The sequence below is a fragment of the Bombina bombina genome, chromosome 7, assembly GCF_027579735.1.
Source record: "Bombina bombina isolate aBomBom1 chromosome 7, aBomBom1.pri, whole genome shotgun sequence".
NCBI classification, from domain to species: Eukaryota; Metazoa; Chordata; class Amphibia; order Anura; family Bombinatoridae; genus Bombina; species Bombina bombina.
In genome coordinates, this window is record NC_069505.1 from 209,858,975 (window position 1) to 209,881,843 (window position 22,869).

Below are 22,869 nucleotides of genomic sequence, written 5' to 3' on the forward strand. Positions count from 1 at the left end.
GATGATATTTTGGTTACCGTTACAAGACCCTTGCTGTCTCTCCCGAATTTATATAACCTTCTTGATAAGTTTTCGCGGATATCGGATATAAAATCAATCTTGAGAAATGTGAGGCGCTACCAATAGCTTTACCCCCCCCCCATACGAAGAAAACAATAGAGCTTAACTTTGAGTTTAAATGGGTGAAACATTCTCTTAGCTATCTGTAACAGTTTATTTTTTGTTGTATTCATGTTTGATTTCTTGCCTAAAGATGTGTCTTCAGACAATATCAGTCAGGAAATTGTTGTCCCTACTTTGTGTCAAAATGGAAAGAATGCTTTAGAGAGATCTTTGCATAATTTGGATGTTGTTAGCATTGAAGTATTATATTTATGCTACTAAAGATTTCAGACAAACTTCTAGTTTAACGTTTCTGATTCTAGGAAAGGACTGAGAGTTTCTGCTGTTGCTTTGGCTTCTTGGTTAAATCTTCTGATTCATAGGGCTTACTTGGGGGCAGGTCAGCCTCCACCTAATGGTAGTACTCCTTAGTCTACAAGTTCATTTGCCACTTCTTGGGCTTTCAAGAATGAGGCTTGACCACATTTCCAAGGCAGCTACTTAGTCGTCTTTTACTAAATTCTACCATTTTTATGTTTTTGCTTCTTCTGAGGCAGCCTTTGGTAGGAAAGTCCGTCAGGCAGTTTTCTCAGCTTGGTATATTTCTGCCTGTTGGTTATTTTTAATTGCATTAAAAAATGCTCTTTTTTGGTTATTTTGGGGTTGTAGATTTAGTTTCTCAGTAAAAAAAGATGTTTCTTTAAATCCAACCATTTTTTTTCCCATTACTCATTACACAGCGTGGGTGGTAGTTCCCATGAGTAATGGATCGTGGACTCTCACCACCTGTGTAAAAGAAAACATAATTTATGCTTGCCTGATAAATTTATTTATTTTATAGTGGTAAGAGTCCACGAGACCCCATCCTGTTTTTTTCTGGTGGTGTTTTTTTTTTCTTGAGCACATCTTTGCTCCCTGCTTCTTTTATTTTGCTCTTGTTTCTTGTCCTATCTCATTTTTCTTGGCTATATGTTTAGACTAAGGTACCTTTTGAGGTGTGTGTGTGTGTGTGTGTGGGGGGGGGGGGGTTATAGAACTCATGGGGTTATCTTTGCCACCTCCTATTGTTAGGAAAGAGTAATTAATAGGAGTAATGGGTTGTGGACTCCCATCACCAAGAAATAAATTATTAAGTTAAATTCAGTTAAGCATAAATTAAGTTTTTCAATTGTTCTCTCTAAGTATTGGGATTTGGTATGCAGACAGAGAGGTTTTGATAAGAGCACATTTGTGTATACAGGATGTGATAAAATAAGATGATTTCTCTTCAAGCTCAACCCATTTTGATAGGTTGTAGTGTCAAAGTACAAAACCAGTAATTTTACGTACAAAATTAAATCTAAAAGGGTAATTTGTCATACATTTTATACACTGCTGCTGTTATAATAAGTCATTGGACACACATTAAAGGGTCAGTAAACCTTAAAATTAATGTTATATAATTCTGCACATAGTGCAGAATTATATAACATTATTTTAGTGCTATAGTTATAAAAGCCTTTTTTCCCTTTTAATATTTTTAAAAAATGGCGCTTTTACAGACCCGCTCTCTGCTGAGCGGGTCTTTTTTTTTTACTCAGCGCATCGGGCCAGCTGTATAGTCACATCCCGGCCCGACCGCGCCATAAGACTAAGTGCAGGAGCGAGCTTCACTTAATGTTATGGCACGGTCGGGCCGGGCTGTGACTATACAGCTGGCCCGATGCGCTGAGTACAAAAAACAGACCCGCTCGGCAGAGAGCGGGTCTGTAAAAGCGTCATATTTTTAAAATATTAAAAGGGAAAAAAGGCTTTTATAACTATAGCACTTAAATAATGTTATATAATTCTGCACTATGGTTTACTGTCCCTTTAAAGGGATATGAAACCCAAAACTTTTCTATCTTTCATACAGGTGGTGAGAGTCCACAATCCATTACTCCTGGGAATTAATCTTCCCTACCACTAGGAGGAGGCAAAGATTCCCAAACCCCAAGAACTTTATAAAAACCCTCCAACCTCACAGGTTCCTCAGTGTTTACTTTGCCTCCACTTGAGGTGGTGATCATAAGCAGCATTTGATTCTTCAGAGAGAGGAGTTCCCAGAGAATATTGAGGCCCGGTTTTCCCTCAGAGTACAGTGCTTGTCAAAGGGATGTATATATGGGGTATGGTTTGCGGCTCATGGAAAATCTACCACAGACCCTCAATTATTGGTCGCAGGGACTTGTATTTTTCCTCCCTCTATGAATCTACTCTATTGGTAAGTATCTTTATTTTTCATTTGAGACACTCTATAGCCTTAATAAGGGCATTTATAGCTTGTGTGTATATGTAAGTATGAATGTATGTGTGTGTGTATATATATATATATATATATATATATATATATGGCCCTGGGACAGAATCTATACATTATTCCACTTGCTTTTTTGTGCGTCAGGTTAAGTTAAAATTCTGCGGCCTTCAGGTTACACGCGTCGTGTTAGTGCACGTCAGTGTAACGCATGTTAGTTTAGCTTATAGATGTACCGTGCTGGTTGGGGAATAACGATTGCCTGATGTGAGCTTAACTCTGCCTTCTGTGAGTTGTTTGCTGCAAGGTAGAGATTGTGGTTGGATATTAAATTGAATATTAAAGATAATTCAGTATACTTCAATCCTTAAAGGGACACTGAACCCAAATTTTTTCTTTTGTGGTTCAAATAGAGCAAGCAATTTTAAGCAACTTTCTAATTTACTCTTATTATGAATTTTTCTTTGTTCTCTTGCTTTCTTTATTTGAAAAAGAAGACATCTAAGCTAAGGAGCCAGCCAATTTGTGGTTCAGAACCATGGACAGCACTTGTTTATTGGTGCTGTCCAATCATCAAGGACAAACCCAGGTTGTTCACCAAAAATGGGCCGGAATATAAACTTAAATTCTTGCTTTTCAAATATAGATACCAAGAGAATAAAGATCATTTGACAATAGGAGTAAATTAGAAAGATGCTTAAAATTGCATGCTCTATCTGAATCATGAAAGAAAACATTTGGGTACAGTGTCCCTTTAATCAGCATTTACAGTTGAGATTTTCATACTATGCCTTACTTGGGACTTTTTATATGTATATATATATATATATATATATATATATATATATATATATATATATATATATATATATATATATAGATCCTACAATATTTTGCTTTTGAGTGCAGGTAACCGTTTTTAGTTTTATATACCAGTTTAGTGTTTAGATATTGTTTTTTAAACCCTTGGTTAAATCCTTTAGTGTAATTCTGCCTCTGTTGCAGTTTCTGTGTTTATATCCAGAAATTGGACTGAGCCAGGTATACTTATTATTCCTTCTACAAGGTTTAAGATTTTTTCAGGCCTCTCCTACTCAGTTATGATAAAACTATTGCCAAAATAGTTAGGTCCATTTTTTTTCTCTGGCTAAATATTCTATTTTCCTTTGGATAGTTCTTCCTTTATAGTCATTTAGTTAAGAGATGATCATCCTTCTTCAGGAGGGCTAATTTGCAAGCAAGTTATATTTTCAGTAATATTTTTTTGCTGATGTGGCTGCCTCTCATACTTTTGGTTATATCATCTTTCTGGGCAGGTCTTTTTCTATGCCAGTAAGATTTTTTAAAACTTACTTGTTGTTTTAATGTGCAATGCTTTCCTTTGTGATGTGTTCTTCTCATCATTTATGTATGCTAAAGCATGTATTTAGCTGTTCTCTCTAGAAAAGTATTATAACTAGACTCTTGGGGGTAGATTTAATAACACTGTGGGTATTTAACATTGCACAAGCATTTCTGGTGAAATGCTTGTGCATTGTCGCCCCCTGCTCACTGGTGACCAATCAGCCACTAGCAGGGGGTGTCAATCATCCCGATCATGTTGGATTGGGATGATTTCAGTCCACCACCCTTTAGGTGGCTGCTTCTTATCTTCCGTTTCAGCATCCGCTGAAATAAATGGAGCCCATGGTCTGTTGATTTGATTTCTGTTTCCAGCTTTTATAACTCTTTCTTTACAAGGAATTTTTTATTTCTGGTTTGGTTTTCTATTATTTATATAGTGTCTGGGAGTTAAAGAGTTTTTTTTCCTCAGTAGTAGAAGTTCAAGAACATTTTTAGAGCTCAGATTCCCCTTTCGTCAGAATAGGGTTTAGAAATCTTTTTCCTCCACCCAGTATTAGAGTTCCTCTGATAATAGTATAATATTTGTGTTGTTTCAGTGTCTTTAACTGCATTTGAGCATTAATTATTTTCCAAATCTATTTGCTCTGGAGAATGCTGTCAGTTTTTTTTTTCTGGAACAGGATCAGCAGTTTTATTATCCTCTCCCCCTCCTAAGTCTGTCTTGTAGATTCAGTCCTTGATCTAGAGGCTCTGCTAGAGGGTAAGTTATACCTTTTTCAGGAAGCTTGGTTTTAGTCTGTTCTAGTTCCTTGGGTGATTATTATTGTCTCAAGGATATTGAAAAGGTTTCAGATCAAGGTCTCCCAAGGGAATGTTTTTTTTTCTGCCCTATGTTCCTAGGATCCATGTGAGTCTCACGTAGATGGGAACACCAACCTATTCTTTGTTCCTACAAGTAGGGGAATATTGGTTCTATTTGAAGCTTTATACATGTTTCTTTAGTTCCTACTGTTGATCGAAATTTTCAGACTATTCTGTGAGGTCAGGTTTATGTCTCCAATTTTTTTTGAGAATGCTTACCTTTATGTTCTTATTTCTAGAAACATCTTTGATTTCTGAGATATATACTTTTGCAGTTTGATGCTTTTCCATGTGGTCCGGCTACAGTTCTCTGAATATTCTCCAAAGTTTTGGGTGCCCTCTTATCTCTCTTTATTATTTTTTTATCATATTTTTATGGCCAGGATAATATCTTAGTTCAAGCAGTATTTCTTTTCAGACTTGTTGTTTCTTTAACATTGGTTGGATCATCTTTTTATCCCAAAAAGTATTTTGGTTCCTCAGATAAAGTTTTTTTTTTCCTGCAGCTTAGACGATTGAAGCTGGGGTTGGCCTTTTAGAACCTTTAGTCTCTATTTTTCCTTTAGTTGCTCTTTGCATGGAGGTGTAGGGTCTCATGTTTGTCTGCTCACCTTTACATGAGTCTTCTTAAGCTTTGTATATTTTGCTGTGATACAGGGTTCTAACTGTGTTGTCTCTGAGGATGTATTTGCTTTTCTGAACAAGTCTGTTTCTGTCTTAGTGGCTGAACTATTAGCTCTTTATGCTGGGGACTTATTTTGTTCATACTTCTTGATCTTACAGATGCAAGCCATAAGGGACCTTCTTTGGAGCTCAGAAGGGCTTGAGGAGTTTGGTCTCCTCGGGAGGTGAGATTACCTATTAATATCTTAAACTCCATGCATTGTTCAGGGCCTTTCAGGATTGGCCTCTTTTGAGAAGAATTTTTTCTCTGTTTCAGATTGGACTATGTTACATCTGTAGATTATCTGTAGCAGTTTCCTACTTATGAGGATAGTATTTTAAATTCTTTCCTGGGCAGGAATTTGATTTCTATTGTTTTTATTACAGGAATGAATTACTGGGAAGCAGTGTTTTTTCAGTCTTCAGAAAGAGTGGTCTTTTCTTTTGGTTATGTTCAGACTGTAATGCTTTTTGTGTCACTCAGATATGTTTATGATAGCTTCCTGGTTCAATATCCTTTTTCACGGGTACTATATAGGTCCAAGGATCTTTGAACTGTGTTTGTGTATGTTCTGGTAGTTCAGTGGTTATATGGGTTAGACAAAAAAAAAATGTTTTTGGCGCCCAAGATGAATGTTAGGATTTTGTAGGAAGAGTTTCAGTGTTTTTTGTTTACTCCAACTTATTCCCTCAATATTTGGTTTACAGATCTGATCCTGATGTCCTGTTTCTTTTCTTGGCTGCTTCTTTGCATCCAGACCTTCTATTTAGGTCTGTCAGGTTTTTTTTTCCCTGCTTTGTTCGCCATGTGCTGCTGGCAGCCATTTTACTCACCTTTCTTGCTGAATCTGGTTCAGAGTGTGTGATGCTGCTCATTTCCTGCATGGATAGGGTAATTTGAACAATCTAACTCACTCCAGATATAGCCTCCTTCACTAGTGTAGTCTTCTCACAAGTGACTACACCTAAAGTTTTTGAAAAAATGAAATTATAGTGGGGTAGGAAGGGGCGCTGAACCGCAATCTGGAAATGTATTTAACTTAAGACCTTTGCATTAATTTATATTTAGTTGGTGTAGAGAATACCAATATTAAATCTTATATGAGGTGTGATGGTAAAATAAAATAAAATAATATAATAATCTTCTATCTTTTAGTTGGGGTAAAGAATACCAATAATAAGTTCAAGGTGTGATGATAAAATAAATTAGTATAATAATCTTCTATCTTTTCAGTAGTAATATAATGTGTGCTGCGTAGAAAGCTACTTAGTGAAAGTGTTAATGAAAGTGTTAATCTTTTAGTTAGGGTAGACAATACCAATAATATGAGGTTCAGGTATGATGATAAAATAAAATAGTATAATAATCTTCTATCTTTTCAGTGATAATATAATGTGTGCTGCGTGGAAAGCTGCTTAGTGAAAGTGTTAATGAAAGTTAAAACATGCTCATTTCTCCTTGTTTATGTAAGGAAAAAAAAAAAAAATTAAATCGTGAGAGTAAATAGGTGTGAAATTAGTGTTAGAGCAGTAAGTTTAAAGTGACTCTATGCCACCAGGTAGATCTTTTGTGTATATAGTATACGTGCAGTATGGATGATAATTGTTGTAGTGAAAAGTAGGGGTGCAAAAAAAATAATAAAGATAGTTAAATATATTTGTGATTAAGTTAGTACTGGGAACTAGGGATCCTCACAAATTTTTGATTTTAGGTAAAAAAATATGGATCCTAATTAAAAATGAGAAAAACAGGGATAGTATGCAGATTAGTGTTATAATGTTAATTTATTAAGTAAGTTCATACTAAGAAATAAAAATTCCTTACAGACATTAATAGCAATAAAATATTAAACAGTAATGTTAAAAAAAAATAGATTCTAAAAACTTAATAACACCGGTGTTATAAATGCATTAAAAACTACAATTCTAATTTAAAACTACAATTCTGATAGAAAAGACTCCAATAGCTGCTAATATGTTAGATGATGGGCATATAATAAAGTAAAAACTAGTAGAGGCATAAGTTGATACAGTAACAATAAACCACTATAAATTGATAAGAGGAGTAAGTTTTCAAACACTAGTATGAATTAATATTGAAAACAATGATAAGCCTTTTCTGTGTTGGTAGTATGTAACAGGTGTTTCAAAGTGGTGTGTGTCTTATTAGACACAGTGTTGCAAGCTTTAATTAGAGGGCTTTTCCTAGGATAGGTTGATACAGTAACAATAAACCATTGCAGATTGATAAGTATAGTTAGCTTTCATACACCAGTATGAACCAATGGTAAAAACAATGATAAGCCTTTTCTGTATTGATAGTCTGTAATGAGTGTTTTCAAAATGCTGTGTGTCTTATTAAACACAGTGTTGCAAGCTTTAATTAGAGGGCTTTTCCTAGCAGGTGTTTACCCACAGTCTTTCCTTTTTTGTAGTTCCTTTAAAAGTTTCCAATTAGAGATGTCACACAGTACCTTTATGTATAAAAAACGCTCCTCCGTGTATTCTTACTTTTCCTGTCAGTGTTTGATATATAAGCTGTCCGGTTCGGCAATAGAGTCACGTGGGTTCTTTGTGACTAATCAGAGGTTCTCCTTGTTTAAATTAAGTGCGCGCACTTCATTCCTTTTAAATATTTTTCAGTATGTGGCTCCTCTCGCTGTACATTAACTAACAGGGATTTCTTATTTCAAACCTCCTGTTAGAGACAACGGTCCTGGGTGCCAAGTTTGTCTGTAGCTGTAGGGCAGATCAACGCGTATCGGCAACAGAGCCTTTTTCAAGACACACAGCATTTTGAAAACACTCATTACAGACTATCAATATAGAAAATGCTTATTATTGTTTTTACCATTGGTTCATACTGGTGTATGAAAGCTAACTATACTTATCAATCTGCAATGGTTTATTGTTACTGTATCAACCTATCCTAGGAAAAGCCCTCTAATTAAAGCTTGCAACACTGTGTCTAATAAGACACACACCACTTTGAAACACCTGTTACATACTACCAACACAGAAAAGGCTTATCATTGTTTTCAATATTAATTCATACTAGTGTTTGAAAACTTACTCCTCTTATCAATTTATAGTGGTTTATTGTTACTGTAGCAACTTATGCCTCTACTAATTTTTACTTTATTATATGCCCATCATCTAACATATTAGCAGCTATTGGAGTCTTTTCTATCAGAATTGTAGTTTTAAATTAGAATTGTAGTTTTTAATGCATTTATAACACCGGTGTTATTAAGTTTTTAGAATCTAATTTTTTAGAACATTACTGTTTAATATTTTATTGCTATTAATGTCTGTAAGGAATTTTTATTTCTTAGTATGAACTTACTTAATAAATTAACATTATAGCACTAATCTGCATACTATCCCTGTTTTTCTCATTTTTAATTAGGATCCATATTTTTTACCTAAAATCAAAAATTTGTGAGGATCCCTAGTTCCCAGTACTAACTTAATCACAAATATATTTAACTATCTTTATTATTTTTTTTGCACCCCTACTTTTCACTACAACAATTATCATCCATACTGCACGTATACTATATACACAAAATATCTACCTGGTGGCATAGAGTCACTTTAAACTTACTGCTCTAACACTAATTTCACACCTATTTACTCTCACGGTTTAATTTTTTTTTTTTTTCCTTACATAAACAAGGAGAAATGAGCATGTTTTAACTTTCATTAACACTTTCACTAAGCAGCTTTCCACGCAGCACACATTATATTATCACTGAAAAGATAGAAGATTATTATACTATTTTATTTTATCATCATACCTGAACCTCATATTATTGGTATTGTCTACCCTAACTAAAAGATTAACACTTTCATTAACACTTTCACTAAGTAGCTTTCTACGCAGCACACATTATATTACTACTGAAAAGATAGAAGATTATTATACTAATTTATTTTATCATCACACCTTGAACTTATTATTGGTATTCTTTACCCCAACTAAAAGATAGAAGATTATTATATTATTTTATTTTATTTTACCATCACACCTCATATAAGATTTAATATTGGTATTCTCTACACCAACTAAATATAAATTAATGCAAAGGTCTTAAGTTAAATACATTTCCAGATTGCTGTTCAGCGCCCCTTCCTACCCCACTATAATTTCTTTTTTTTTCATTTCCTGCATGCCCTCTTATGGTCAGACTGTTGTACATCATCCGTGTGAGACAGGTTGCAGTCTCAGAATTGTGATGTATGCTTGCATTGTCTCAGACCTGTTTGTGAGTTCCTGTGTATTACCTGGCTAGTCTGACGTCTCTTCTGGTTCCTAATCCTTGGCTTGTTCCTGACTTTGCTGTTCTCCTTGTTCCTGATTCCAGCTCGTCTGACTACTCGCTTTGGCTCCTGACTCGGCTCGTCTGACTACCAGCTCTGGCTTTGACTCCTGGCTTGTTATTTGACTTATGGACTTTTTATTATTTTTGTTATTAATAAAGGTGTGATTATTTTTGCATTTCTTGTCTGTCTGATTCCTGCCCCCCTGACATTATGCAAGGGCCATGAATCCTGATGGTGCTAATAATCCACCTTTACCTACAATCATTTCCAGAATTGAGGAACAGGATCACCGCTTGGATCAATTTGCACTAGCCCTGCAAACCCTGCTGACTCGCACTGCACATTTGGACCAGAGTGTCCCACAAGTTATGGCTGCTCCTGTTTCCAATGCTGCACCTAGTCCTACAAGGAGCATGTCTGGTTCTGCACCTCTACCTCAGCGTTATGGAGGCGATCCTAATCAGTGCAGAGGGTTTGTGAACCAGGTGGGCATTTACTTTGAGATGTTACCTCAGGCGTTTCCCTCTGATAGAGCTAAGATGGGATTTCTCATCTCTTTACTCTCTGACACAGCCCTTGCCTGGGCTAATCCCTTGTGGGAGACTAATAAACCTGTGATTTCTAATTACCCTGAATTTGTGGCCTCCTTTCAAAGGGTATTTGATGTTCCGGCTCGCTCCTCCTCTGCTGCCAAATGACTCATGTCCATTCAGCAAGGTACGAGATCTGTTGCTCAGTATACCATTGAGTTCCGTACACTTGCCGCAGAGGTTGGTTGGAACAATGAATCCCTTGTTGCCGCCTTCTTTAATGGGCTTTCTGATGTGATTAAAGACGAAGTTGCTGCCAGAGATTTACCAGAGGATCTTGAGGCTTTGGTGTCTTTTTTAATCCTAATTGACATCAGACTTAGAGAGAGGCCCTCTTTCAAGGAGCGCTTGCGGAAGCCTCCTCTACCATTGTCTCCTATGTTGCCATTTTCACCCATGCCTCCCTCTCCTCCCATGTCTCCTGGTCCAGAGTCACCAGGTACTGCTGTGCCGATGCAGTTGGGATTTACACGTCTCTCTGCGGTGGAGAGGGCCTTTAAGAGGAGGGAGGGGCTCTGTCTCTATTGCGGGTTACAGGGCCACCTTTTAAAGTTTTGTCCTACACGGCCGGTTAAATGCTCGCACCTAGGGTTCTGTCGGGGGCAGACCTTGGGTGGTTTATACTAGTTCCCAGAACCGCTAAAGGAGAAACCTTTGGTCACGGTTGTCCTTTCCTGGATGGACTCCTCCATAGTCACCCAGGCTCTTGTTGACTCCGGTGCTGCGGGCTATTTCATTGACAGTGCTTTTGTATAACAGCACTCCATTCCTGTATTGCTTCAGTCCGTTCCGCTTGCTATTGAGGCCATTGATGGCAGGCCTCTTTAGCCTGCACTCTTCAGCCTGCACTCGTTACTCAGGAAACCACTCCGTTTTCCATGGCTGTTGGGGCTCTCCATTTTCAAACCCTCCAGTTCCAGGTGATTAACTCTCCGCATTTTACGGTTGTTCTGGATAATCCCTGGCTCCAAAAGCACAATCCCAGTCTCGCCTGGCGTAGGTCCGAAATTTTGTCGTGGTCTCCGCAATGTATTTCCACTTGTCTTCGGAAACCAGTCAAAGTCCTGTGTACTTCTTCGGTATCTCAATTGCCTGAGGAGTATGTTGCCGATGCTCTGTCATGGGGGATCATCCGCAAAACCTGCTCTCCTGCAGGGGCTGGCTTCTTCTTTGTGAAGAAAAAGGGTGGCGAGTTAAGACCATGCATAGATTATAGGGGTCTTAATCGTCTTACCATTAAGAATGCTCACCTTTTTCGCTCATTACGGAACTCTTTGACCGCCTCAAGGGAGCTACGGTCTTTACTAAACTTGATTTGAGAGGAGCATACAATCTCGTTAGGATTAAGGAGGGCCACAAATAAAAAACAGCATTTAACACCAGGAGCAGGCATTATGAGTATCTTGAAATGCCCTTTGGCCTATGTAATGCTTTAGCTGTTTTCCAGAAATGTATTAATGATGACAGTGTGTTGTGGTGTACTTAGATGATATCCTTATACACTCACCCTCACTCTTGAGGCTCATCATTCTGATGTTACACGGGTACTTCAGAGACTATGTGAGAACGGCCTGTTTTGTAAATTCAAGAAATGTGAGTTCCATCAGACTCAAGTAACCTTTCTAGGTTATGTAATCTCCGTTGCAGGGTTCTCCATGGATCCTGACAAGTTGTCTGCAGTCCTGCAGTGGCCTCGCCCAGTTGGTCTTCACTCTATTCAACGTTTTTTGGGCTTTGCCAATTACTATAGGAAGTTTATTAAAAACTTTTCTTCCTTGGTCAAACTGATCACTGACATGACCCGTAAGCAGAATGATCAACTCCATTGGCCACCTACTGCCAATAAGGCTTTTGAGAGTCTTAAGACTGCCTTTGCTGCCGCTCCAGTTCTGGCTCATCCTAACCCTGTCCTGCCTTTTGTTCTTGAGGTCGATGCGTCTGAGACTGGAGTAGGTGCCCTCTTGTCTCAACATCCTACTCCTGACGGTTCCTTGCATCCGTGCAGTTTCTTCTCTATGAAATTGTCTCCGGTGGAGTGCAATTATGAAATTGGTGACAGGGAATTACCGGCCATAATTTTGGCACTCAAGGAATGGAGGTACCTTCTCGAGGGTACTAGCATACCAGTGCTCATTCTTACTGACCACAAGAATTTGACTTATCTATCGGAAGCAAAACGTTTGTTGCCCCGACAGGCCAGATTGGCGCTATTTTTGTCTCGGTTTAATTTTGTGGTCTCCTAACTGCCTGGTAGTATGTAGTAGAATGTTAGGGCTGATGCCCTCTCTCGTCAATTTTCACCTCTGTCCAAGGAGGAGTCTATACCTATTCCAGTTATACCTCCTGACCAAATTTTGGCCACCATACGTCCTAATTTTACTTCTCCCTTAGGGGAGGAGATTCTGGCTGCACAAACCAATGCACCTCCTGAGAAACCTAGTGGTAAGTGCTTTGTACCTGAGAATCTTCTAACTAAACTATTGCACACTTACCACTATCCTAAAGCCACAGGTCACCCGGGCAAGAACGAAATGATTTGGTCTGTCACTCGACAATTATAGTGGCCAGCTCTTCGTTCTGATATTGCTGCTTATGTTGACTCCTGCTCAATCTGTGCACAGAATAAGACTCCTCAACGTCTACCTGTGGGTCTTCTTCAACCTATTGCTAATGGTGAGCGTCCTTGGACACATCTTTTCATGGACTTCATTGTTGAGCTCCCTGTTTCCAATGGCAATACTGTTATCCTAATGGTGGTTGACCGTTTTTCTAAAATGTCACATTGCATTCCCTTGTAGAAGTTACCTACTGCTCAGGAGCTTGCTTCAATTTTTGCCCGGGAGGTCTTCCGTTTACATGGGTTACCCAAGGAGATAGTGTCGAACTGGGGTAGCCAGTTTGTCTCCAGATTTTGGCGTTCCTTTTGTGCTCAAATGGGGATCCAGCTTTCCTTCTCCTCTGAATATCACGCTAAATCCAATGGGGCTGCGGAACGGTCTAATCAAGTTCTGGAACAGTTCCTCCGTTGCTATATCTCAGATCACCACAATAATTTGTCTGAACTGTTACCTTGGGAAGAGTTCGCTCGTAATAGTGCTATTAATGCTTCCTCCTAGTTATCCCCGTTCATGGCGAATTATGGGTTTCAACCATCCTTGTTGCCCAATTCATTCATGTCTCAGGGAATTCCGGCTTTGGAGGAGCATCTCCAGCAACTCCGTTCCACGTGGGTGCAGATTCAATATTGTTTTCATCGTTCTATGCAGCGCCAAAAGTTCCAGGCTGATCGTAGGCATCTGCCCGCACCTTCCTATCAGGTTGGTGAGAGTGTTTGGCTGTCCTCCCGCAACTTGAACCTTTGTGTGCCTTCCAATAAACTGGCTCCCTGTTATGTTGGTCCTTTTCGGATGCTCCGACGGGTCAATCCTGTGGCCTATGCTCTTGACCTTCCTCCTGCAATGTGCATCTCCAATGTTTTTCATGTCTCCCTCTTGAAACCATTGGTTTGTAATCGGTTTACCACTGTGTTGCCTCGTCCCCGTCCTATCTTTGTGTACAACCATGAAGAATATGAGGTCAGCAGCATTATTGACTCTCGTATGTCCAGGGGTCGCGTACAGTATTTGGTTTACTGGAGGGGTTACGGTCCGGAGGAGCGTTCATGGGTTCCCTCCTCTGATGTTCATGCTCCCGCCCTCCTCCGTGCCTTCCATGCCCGTTTCCCCAATAAGCCTTTTGTCCTCCCGCGGGGGAGGAGTCGTTGAGGGGAGGTTACTGTCAGGGTTTTTTCCCTGCTTTGTTTGCCATGTGCTGCTGGCAGCTATTTTACTCACCTTGCTGAATTTGGTTCAGAGTGTGTGATGCTGCTCATTTCCTGCACACCCTCTTATGGTCAGACTGTTGTACATCATTCGTGTGAGATAGGTTGCAATCTCAAAATTGTGATGTCATCACTTATTATCTAAAGGGCCTCTGTTCAGTATGCTTTGCCCTTGCGTTGTCTCAGACCTGTTTGTGAGTTCCTGTGTATTACCTGGCTGTCTGACGTCTCTTCTGGTTCCTGGTCCCTGGCTTGTTCCGGACTTTTATGTTTTCCTTGCTTCTGATTCCAGCTCGTCTGACTACTCGCTTTGGCTCCTGACATGGCTCGTCTAACTACCAGCTCTGGTTTTGACTCCTGGCTTGTTATTTGACTTATGGACTGTTTTATTATTTTTGTTATTAATAAAGGTGTGATTATTTTTGATTCCTGGCACCCTGACAAGGTCCCTTTTTCTATTAGAATTGGAGCTCTCTAGACTTGATGGCTTGGGGATAGAATTATTTATATTATTTATCTTTGAAATATTCATTCAATCTCTGAGTTTCTTTTTAGGCGTTTATGTTCCTTAAAAAGATTGCTAATCTTTCTGATTTTCTTGGTTTAGTCCAAGCCTAACCTATAATTAAGCCTGTTATTTTCAGGTGGATTTTTTGTTTCATTTAGCTATTTCTTCTGATAGCAGAATTTCTGATCTTTATTTCTTTTCTCCTTATCTTATTTAGTATAAGGTGATGTTTTCTGACTATTTCAGTTGGGACATTGTTGTTTCTTTCTTATGTTTAATTTCCATTAAATTATTCTGAGTGACCTATTTGTTTTGGTTTTTATTAGAGCTTTTGATGTTGTCCCCACTAAGATTTTCAGACAAACTTTTAGTTTGTTTGTTCCTTCTGCTGGTTCTATATTGTTCAGTATTTTAATGCTTTTTCTTTGGCTTCTTGGTTGAAGCTTTTTGATTTATTTTGTCTTGGGGGCAGCTTAGCCTCCGCCCAGATGGCTAATGCTTTTTCTTTCAGTCCAGTTGCTTTTTCTTGCATTTCCGATTGTTTTATCAGTGGACAAATTTATCAAGACAGCTATTTGGTCTTCTTTGCATATATTTCCTACCATTTTTATGTTTTTGCTTCTTCTGAGGCAGCCTTTCATAGGATGTCCTTCAGACAGTTGTCTTGGGTTATTTTATGCGTGTTGGTTATTGTTTTATTGGCGTTTTTAGGCTCTATTAGGGTTGTGGATTTAGTTTCTCAGTGAAGAAAGATGTTTCTTAGATCCCCCACTTTCCTGTTATTGCTCGTGGACGCCACAGCCTGGGTATTAGTTAACAGGAATAATGGATCGTGGACTTGCACCACCTTTATCAAAGAAAACATCATTTATGCTTGCCTCATAAATTAATTTCTTTCATGGTGGTGAGAGTCCACAAGACCCCACTCTGTTTTGATCTGGGTTGGTTCTTTTTTTGTGCACATCTTTTTTCCCTGCTCCTTTTATGGCTCTTATTCCTTTTTCCTACCTCATTTTGCTTGGCCATACATTAGACTGATGTACCTGTGAGGTGGGAGGGGTTTAATAGGGTTCTTGGGGTTTGGGAATCTTTGTCGCCTCCTAGTGGCAGGAAAGAGTAATTCCCATGAGTAATGGGTCATGGACTCTCAGCACCATGAAATAAATTAATTTATCAAGTAAGTATAAATTCTGTTTCCTTCTAAATACATGGAGAGTCCACAGCTGCATTCATTACTTGTGGGAATACAGAACCTGGCCACCAGGAGGAGGCAAAGACACCCTAGCCAAAGAACTAAATACCTCCCCCACTTCCCTAATCCCCCAGTAATTATTTGCCTTTCGTCACAGGAGGTTGGCAGAGAAGTGTCGGATGTTTTTCAGAGTAGTTCCTTAGGAAGGGTATCTGCCCTTCGGGATGGAACTGGAGTTTTAAGTAGCTTGTCAGCCTCTAAGTGAGAGCATTGATGAATAGAGTCTGGAGATGCAGGGAGAGTCTTTCTACAAATCCATCCAAACTTATATTAACAGCTTCTATAAGCAATCAGCGTTGACGAGTTTCGCTGCCTGCTTTCATCACTCAAGTCCATGTCAGAGGCACTGCTACTATCTGTCAAACTTGAAGAACCGTGTTGGTGTTCCATGGAATGGAAATCCGGTAAGATTGTTTCATTTTTTACACACATGTTAACGATAGAATACAAAGTCTCAGTGGGACTCCTTTATATTTATGTAATCAAGGGTTAATATCTCATGAGGGGGATTATTGAACAGTGGGGTCTAGTTAATCATGTTTGTTATGTGATTATAACTGCGTATGTGTAGAAGACATTTTGGGCTCATAGGCTGATACGGAACATACAGGTTATAGAACTGCGCAGTTTTATTAAGCTGGCGCACTTTTCCTTTGCAGGGGTGGTCCTGCATGAGGCACCATGTGACTGGGAGTAGTCACGTCTTGTTTTCAATTTCCGATTCCTGACCGAGCGGTTGCAGAGAAGAGTTAATTTTTCTACCAGTCTGGGTCATAGGAGGTGGTGAGTGCCCCAGCCATTGGGGATTTAAGGTGCCAGTTGTTTTTTTGGCTAAAAAATGTAATTAGAATTATGGAGAATTCTGATATTCTAGAGGATTCTTCTGATAAGGATTTTGTTACCTGTGTATGTTGTGAGGATATCTAGGTAGAACAGCCCGCTTAGTTATGTTCTGTATGCCGCAATAGGGTGTTTTCTTCAAACAATGTTAAGATGTTATAGACCACTGAGCCATCTACCTCTGAGGATTCCTTGTCCAGTGAGGTGCATTCCCTAGAATCTTTTCCTACACATGCAGTTCCCCTAAGTACCATTACTCCTTTGTCTGAGGGAGACTTTTTACCACAGGAGGTTACTGCGCATTTTCGCATGGCCATCACTATGGCTTTAGCGAGTTTGCCTCATCCTGCTACACCCAAGCGAAGGGTTAATACGTGCTCTCCTACCCATGGGCTTTCGTGTAAAATGACAATTGTGCCCGATCAGTCATCTGGGGATGCTGTTCCCTCTGAAGCTTCAGAGGTAGAACCTGCGGGGTTGGAGTCGCCTAATTTGACTCCTCTAACTGAGGAGGATTTGGCATTTAGATTTAGAATGGCACGCCTGCGTTTAATTCTGAGAGAGGTTTTGGCAATGTTAGAAGTTCCCAGTCCTGATCTGTCAGGTGGATCTCAGTCCTCTAAATCAGATAACGATCTTGATTAGACGAGTGGAGAGGGTTGGATCCTCTTCATCGTCTATATGTATATAGTTATAGACTCCTAGTTCAGAGCTCTAGGGGCGGGTGTGTTGTATAACAGGCATGACCTGATTGTTTTAGTTTGCACACCCTTTTGACGTCCCTTTTTGTGCGTTTACCTATTTTCATTTCTAATCCGTTTCAGATAGTTTTTATTTTAGAACTTGGGTTTCTTGTGGAAACTCCTTTTAGGAAGAAGTTTTGTCACTTGGGTTGTTTTTGGTTATATCGACTATAATGATTGTGATCGTTGGAGTCTTCTGATGGAAGCTTCTAGGTCTCTGTTCGGGGTGATGATTCCCTCAATTAGCTAGATATTAAAATTTAAGCCTTTAAGCTTATTTTCTTTATTGTGTTAATTCTCAGTTTTCCTAACACTGCTCAACTTAAGAATTTGCCATTTGTTTGTTTTTTATGACAAGATGTGTCGTACACTTGATGACGGGCAGGACCTGTTTTAGGTCATAGTTAAGTCTGTTCTTCCCTTCTACTCTAGAGAGGGAGCTCTTTCTAGTTATTCTGGTCCAGGCAGAGCAGGTCCATCTATAACGTAGGACAGGCAGAACCTGTCTTAGGTTCTTCTGGATGGCCTCTGAATGCTGGATCATATGGTTCCAGGGGTCCTAGGTGCCGGATTTGAATTTTTCATTCCGTCTTTCTGGACTAAGTAACTTTTGTAGTCTTGTCTCGGTGCTCTTCGCAGTGTCATTACACTGTTGGTGACTGGTCCAATAAGGGGAGGGGTTTCCCGTCCTTTTTGGGTCCGATTTTTTTAAGCAGAGCTTATAAGATGTCTTTGTTCAGAGAGAGTACACGGTTTTCTTCCAGAACCTCGCTTGGATTCTAAGTTTTTTTGGGGGGGATCTGGGGTTTAATGTGGCAGTAGCCTCTTTCTAGGTGTTGCGGTGGCTCCCGAGTCTTGGCGGTTCTTTTTTTTCCAGCATCTGCTAGTAGACCTTTGGGATTGTTTTCTGCCGTTTCCATCCTCAGAGATGGACCTAGACCTGAGTTCTGGTATTGGCACCAGGTTGGTGCATTTGGATGCGGCTTGGTCTGTCAGACAGGAAGGCTTCTAGTCTTAGAGCTTACAAAGTAATTACTTTATCTGGTTCTTCCCTCCAATTCACCTTCAGGCCTTCGTTGGCACTGTGATGGGGGGTGATGGATTCAGCCCAGGCCGAGTCTTTGACATAGCATTGGGTTTTTGTCTCTGCCTTAGCAGTCTTTTTGTATTACCGGTTGGGGAATCGTTCTTCAGTGTTCGGTCCAGATCTCCCAGTGTTGGGCATTTTTATTCTATTTCCCCTGGGGCAGTTTTGTCTTGGTCGCTTCCCTGTCAGCAGTGTGAGAGTGTTTTCTGGGGTATGTGGATCAGAATTTTCCTTCCAATTAGCTTTTTTTTTTTTCAGTAGAGAATTTTGCTCAGAGGTCTGGTCTTCTGGGTCCATGCCAGTCGGGACCTCTTTGTGAGTGGATTATTTCTGAGTTAGTGAGTTCCTCCTGCGTAGACGGAAGGGTCTCGAATTTGGTGGTGGGCGGACGCCCACTACGGCTCTTAGATAGATATATATATATGGTAGCCCTGACTACAAAAAAGCCTGTTTACAACAATCCATTCTCTGAGCGTGCTCTTCCGAAACGGATATTCTTTATGATCATCCGTTTGATCTGACTATCCAGAGGTTTTCGAATGTGTATATGAGGAAAGCAGATCGAGTTTCTCAGCTGAGGCCCGCAGGACTAAGTGGCCTAAGGGATTAGTTCCCGGCTTAGCAAGCTGTAGGCTTGGAGTTTGATTCCTGCTGTGGCAGTTTTCTTACTTCTGAAGAGGTCTATTTTAACCTTCTTTTTGGCCATGTCACTCTTTTTCGAGGACGGCTCAATCCTATCTGGAGTGGGCGTCAGTGAGACTGTTGCACCATTTTTGCCCGTGAGTTTGTAATCACGGTTTAGAGACTCACTGACATGAGAGTTTCCTTTGTTGCAGGGATCTACCGGATCAGGGTCTCTTTGCGTCTTGGGGTATTTTCTTCCGGGGCGAATTGCGAGGGGTCGCTTGGCCCTAGCCGAGAGAAGTTTTTTTTCTGAGGGGTTTTGGTCCTTTCCTTCAGCTCGTACCTGGTTCCTCGTCACCTGTTTTAGGCGTGGAGGACTCCCTCTCCTTTGGAGGAGCTAGCTTGTCCTGACTCTCTTCTGGATCCTGGAGTATTCTTCTTCCCCTCTAGAATGAGCTGGTGAAGGGCTTGTCTAGCTAGTTCTTATTCGAAGGTGCAGCCTGCAAGGATAGCCTGTTGATTAGCTTAGCTGCCTGGCATGCGGAAGGTTGCAGATGGATACCAGCTGTGTTTCCTTTCTCTGGTATGTGTTTTCGCAAGCAGTTTTTGCTCTCTGTTTGTGCTCCAGTTCCAGAGGTTCATTGATCTTCCAGGTGTTCAGTTGGTTTTGCTAGGGCACTGCCTGCACCAGGGCCGGAAAGTCAATTCCTTGCTCCTTTTGGGGTTGGATTTAGCCTTCAGGAGTTGAATCGGGTTACCTTTGTACCTGTACGGGAGGTCGTCTTTGAATTCTTATTCAAGGACCTATTTAGTTCCTATATTGTTTTTCTATGTGTCATAATTTCTGTGTTGCAATTTGCAATACGTTCTTCCTTGTTGTGATCTCCCTTCTAATAAGGCTATCAGAGTTTTTTCTCTCTAAAATTGTCGTATTCCTTGTCCTTGTCCTTTTTTTGGGGAATCTCACCTTGGGTTTCTGTCAGACATCTTCAGAATAGACGGTTTTTCCCTTTATGTTATTCATATCTGGGGAGTGCAAGGTGTTGGAAGCTGCTTAAGTTCCTCCTTGTTGGGGGAGGAGTGTTTTTCGCTTTTTCGATTACACAGTGGGACACGAGCCTCCTCAGAGGTTTATGGCTCAGTTTGAGTTCAGTGTCATCTTTTTGGGTCTCTGACATGAGATCCTATGGTTCTGATTGTTGGGCGGCTGCTTAGTCCTCCTAACATTCTTATTCTTTTTATTTTTGCTTCTATCTAGGAATCCTTCGGGAGTTTGATTTTCTTGCAGGCTGTGGTGCCCTCAAGTTGGGTTGCCTCTTATTTGTACCCTCCCGTTAGCATTCAGTGTCCTCTGTAGCTTGGGTATAATTTCCCACAAGTAATGAATACAGCTGTGGACTCTCCCTGTATTTAGAAGGAAAACATAAATTATGACTTACCAGATAATTTCCTTTCCTTCGATACAGGGAGAGTCCACAGCTCCCGCCTGTGCTCTCCGGTTGGCGGCCCTAAATTTCAGTTGCTTTCTTCTGGCACCTTTTCCACCCTGATATTTCTCCTACTGTTCCTTGTTCCCTCGGCAGAATGACTGGGGGATGAGGGAAGTGGGGGAGGTATTTAAGCCTTTGGCTGGGTTGTCTTTGCCTACTCTTGGTGGCCAGGTTCTGTATTCACACAAGTAATTAATGCAGCTGCGGACTCTCCCTGTATCGAAGGAAAGGAAATTATCTGGCAAGTCATAATTTGTTTGTGATTCTGACAAAACATACTATTTAAAAAAAAAGTTTCTATTTTACATCTATTATCAAATGTGCTTTGTCTATGATATTCTGTGTTAAAGAGATACCTAAATAGGCATCTGAAACACTACATGACAGAAAATAGTACTGTCCTCTAGTAATCTTGCAAATGGATAATATTCTTGCAAAACTGCTGCCATTAAGTGCTTCAGAAATTGGCCGGCTCCTAAGCATACAAAAGATACTAAGAGAACGAAGAAAAAATTGATAATAGAGGTAAATTAGAAAGTTGTTTAAAATTGCTGCTCTATCTGAATAAGGGAAGAAAACAATTTAACAGTATACTGTCCCTTTAACTTTTAAATATGTGGTTGCAAATAAAGTTAAACAATCATCATCAGGTCATCAAAAATCACAGATGTGATAAACATTTTTTTTTTACTTTTTTAAGTCAATCAGTATAACCCTCACTATAACACCATACCAATTATAATCATAACAAAAATGACACTGATAAGTCATCTTCTTGTCCATTAAGCTAGTTGAACTTTGATTTATGAGAGGGGAAAAAACAATTTGCTGGATTTCTGTTTTTATTGTCTAACATTTGTGATAACTGTTATAAAATTATTTACCCCTAGACTCACCACAAATATGTGAACTATAAACTTTGCTTTAGAAATAAGCCAGACATTGTCTACTATGGGAATATTATATTTCCAGGAACAGTGCTTGTTAGATTTCCGTTATTTGGCAAATGGCTGATCTCTTGCAAACTAGAAGTAGACAACTGTCATAAAATGACCATTATCAAATTAAGAAACTCTTAAGTGTACTTCATAATCAGTTTTTTATGCCTTATAATGGTATTTGTGCTACACACGCGTATGACGTTTGATTATTATTGTGTTTTGCTTTCCTCTAGGGATTCAAGTTTGACTTTGCATTGAATTGTGAATTTGTTCCGGTTGAATTTGGAGATATTCGGCAAGTGAAGACAAGTTTTAAGAAACTGATGAGGGCGTGTGTACCTAGCAGTATCCCTGCAGATTCCGAATTAACGTTCCTTAAGTCATTGGGAGAATCTGAGTGGTTCTTGCAGGTAATAAATAGTAAATATTTAATGGGGCTGTAAATGTTAATTTGATTTGGATCTTGCTGTGATTATTTCAATACAATTTTTTTTGCAGATGCACAGAATAATCCAGCTCTCTGTGATTGTATCAGAACTCATGGAAAACAGATCTTCTGTTATGGTTTGTTTAGAAGAAGGCTGGGATATTACCACACAGGTAAATACAATTTTATCAGTAATCCAGACCTATTGCAAATGATGTGATCATCTTTTGGTTATGCTACAAATTACTAGAATATCAATATATAATATTTTTCTAAAGCTTTAGGGCTGGTACGAAATATGATTATTATGTCTTTAAGGAGTATATTAAAACAATACTAGAAAATCAATATATCATTGTATTTTTCTAAAGCTTTAGGGCTGGTACGAAATATGATTATTATGTCTTTAAGGAGTATATTAAAAAAATACTGTACTAGAAAATCAATATATCGTATTTTTCTAAAGCTTTAGATCTGGTACAAAATATGATTATTATGTCTTTAATGAGTATATTAAAAAAATATTTATTGACCAGTCATTATTTCTTTCATTCTTTTGCACTGGTATTTATCCAGCAGGGTATACTGCCTTTTGCCTACTTGGAGTGATTCAGAACAATCTCAGAAGTCTTGAAAGCACCTTTTTCTACATATAATCCTCCAATCATTGACAATATCCTTTCTAGTGTAGAGGAAGAGGTAGCATTGGCTACACTTTTCTTAGGCTATAGTGTTTGATGCTGTCCATAAATCAACAAATAAGATTGTGAACCCTTTCAGTACAGTTTACTTGCCACTGCAAAGGTCCAATCTCCATTTGACACCTAATCTGTACCCTGAATCATGGCCTCATACCGGACAATATAAAACCAATCTTCATTGTTGAATACTATTTTGTGATATGAGTTATGGCAATTTTGTGACTCAATTTCCATTTTTAAAGGAAAATCCATTTAAAATAATGAAAAAAATATAA

The 22,869-nt window shown here is 39.3% G+C and overlaps 1 protein-coding gene across 1 annotated transcript in view; it reads left to right on the plus strand.

The window, feature by feature from the left end:
• The window catches only part of SBF2 (SET binding factor 2), a 1,344,181-nt gene that overhangs the window by 1,194,930 nt on the left and 126,382 nt on the right, over positions 1-22,869 (plus strand). The window contains exons 31-32 of the mRNA XM_053720592.1: positions 21,700-21,876; positions 21,965-22,066. Coding sequence (XP_053576567.1) covers positions 21,700-21,876; positions 21,965-22,066 — 279 coding nt within the window. The remainder of the gene's footprint in view (positions 1-21,699; positions 21,877-21,964; positions 22,067-22,869) is intronic.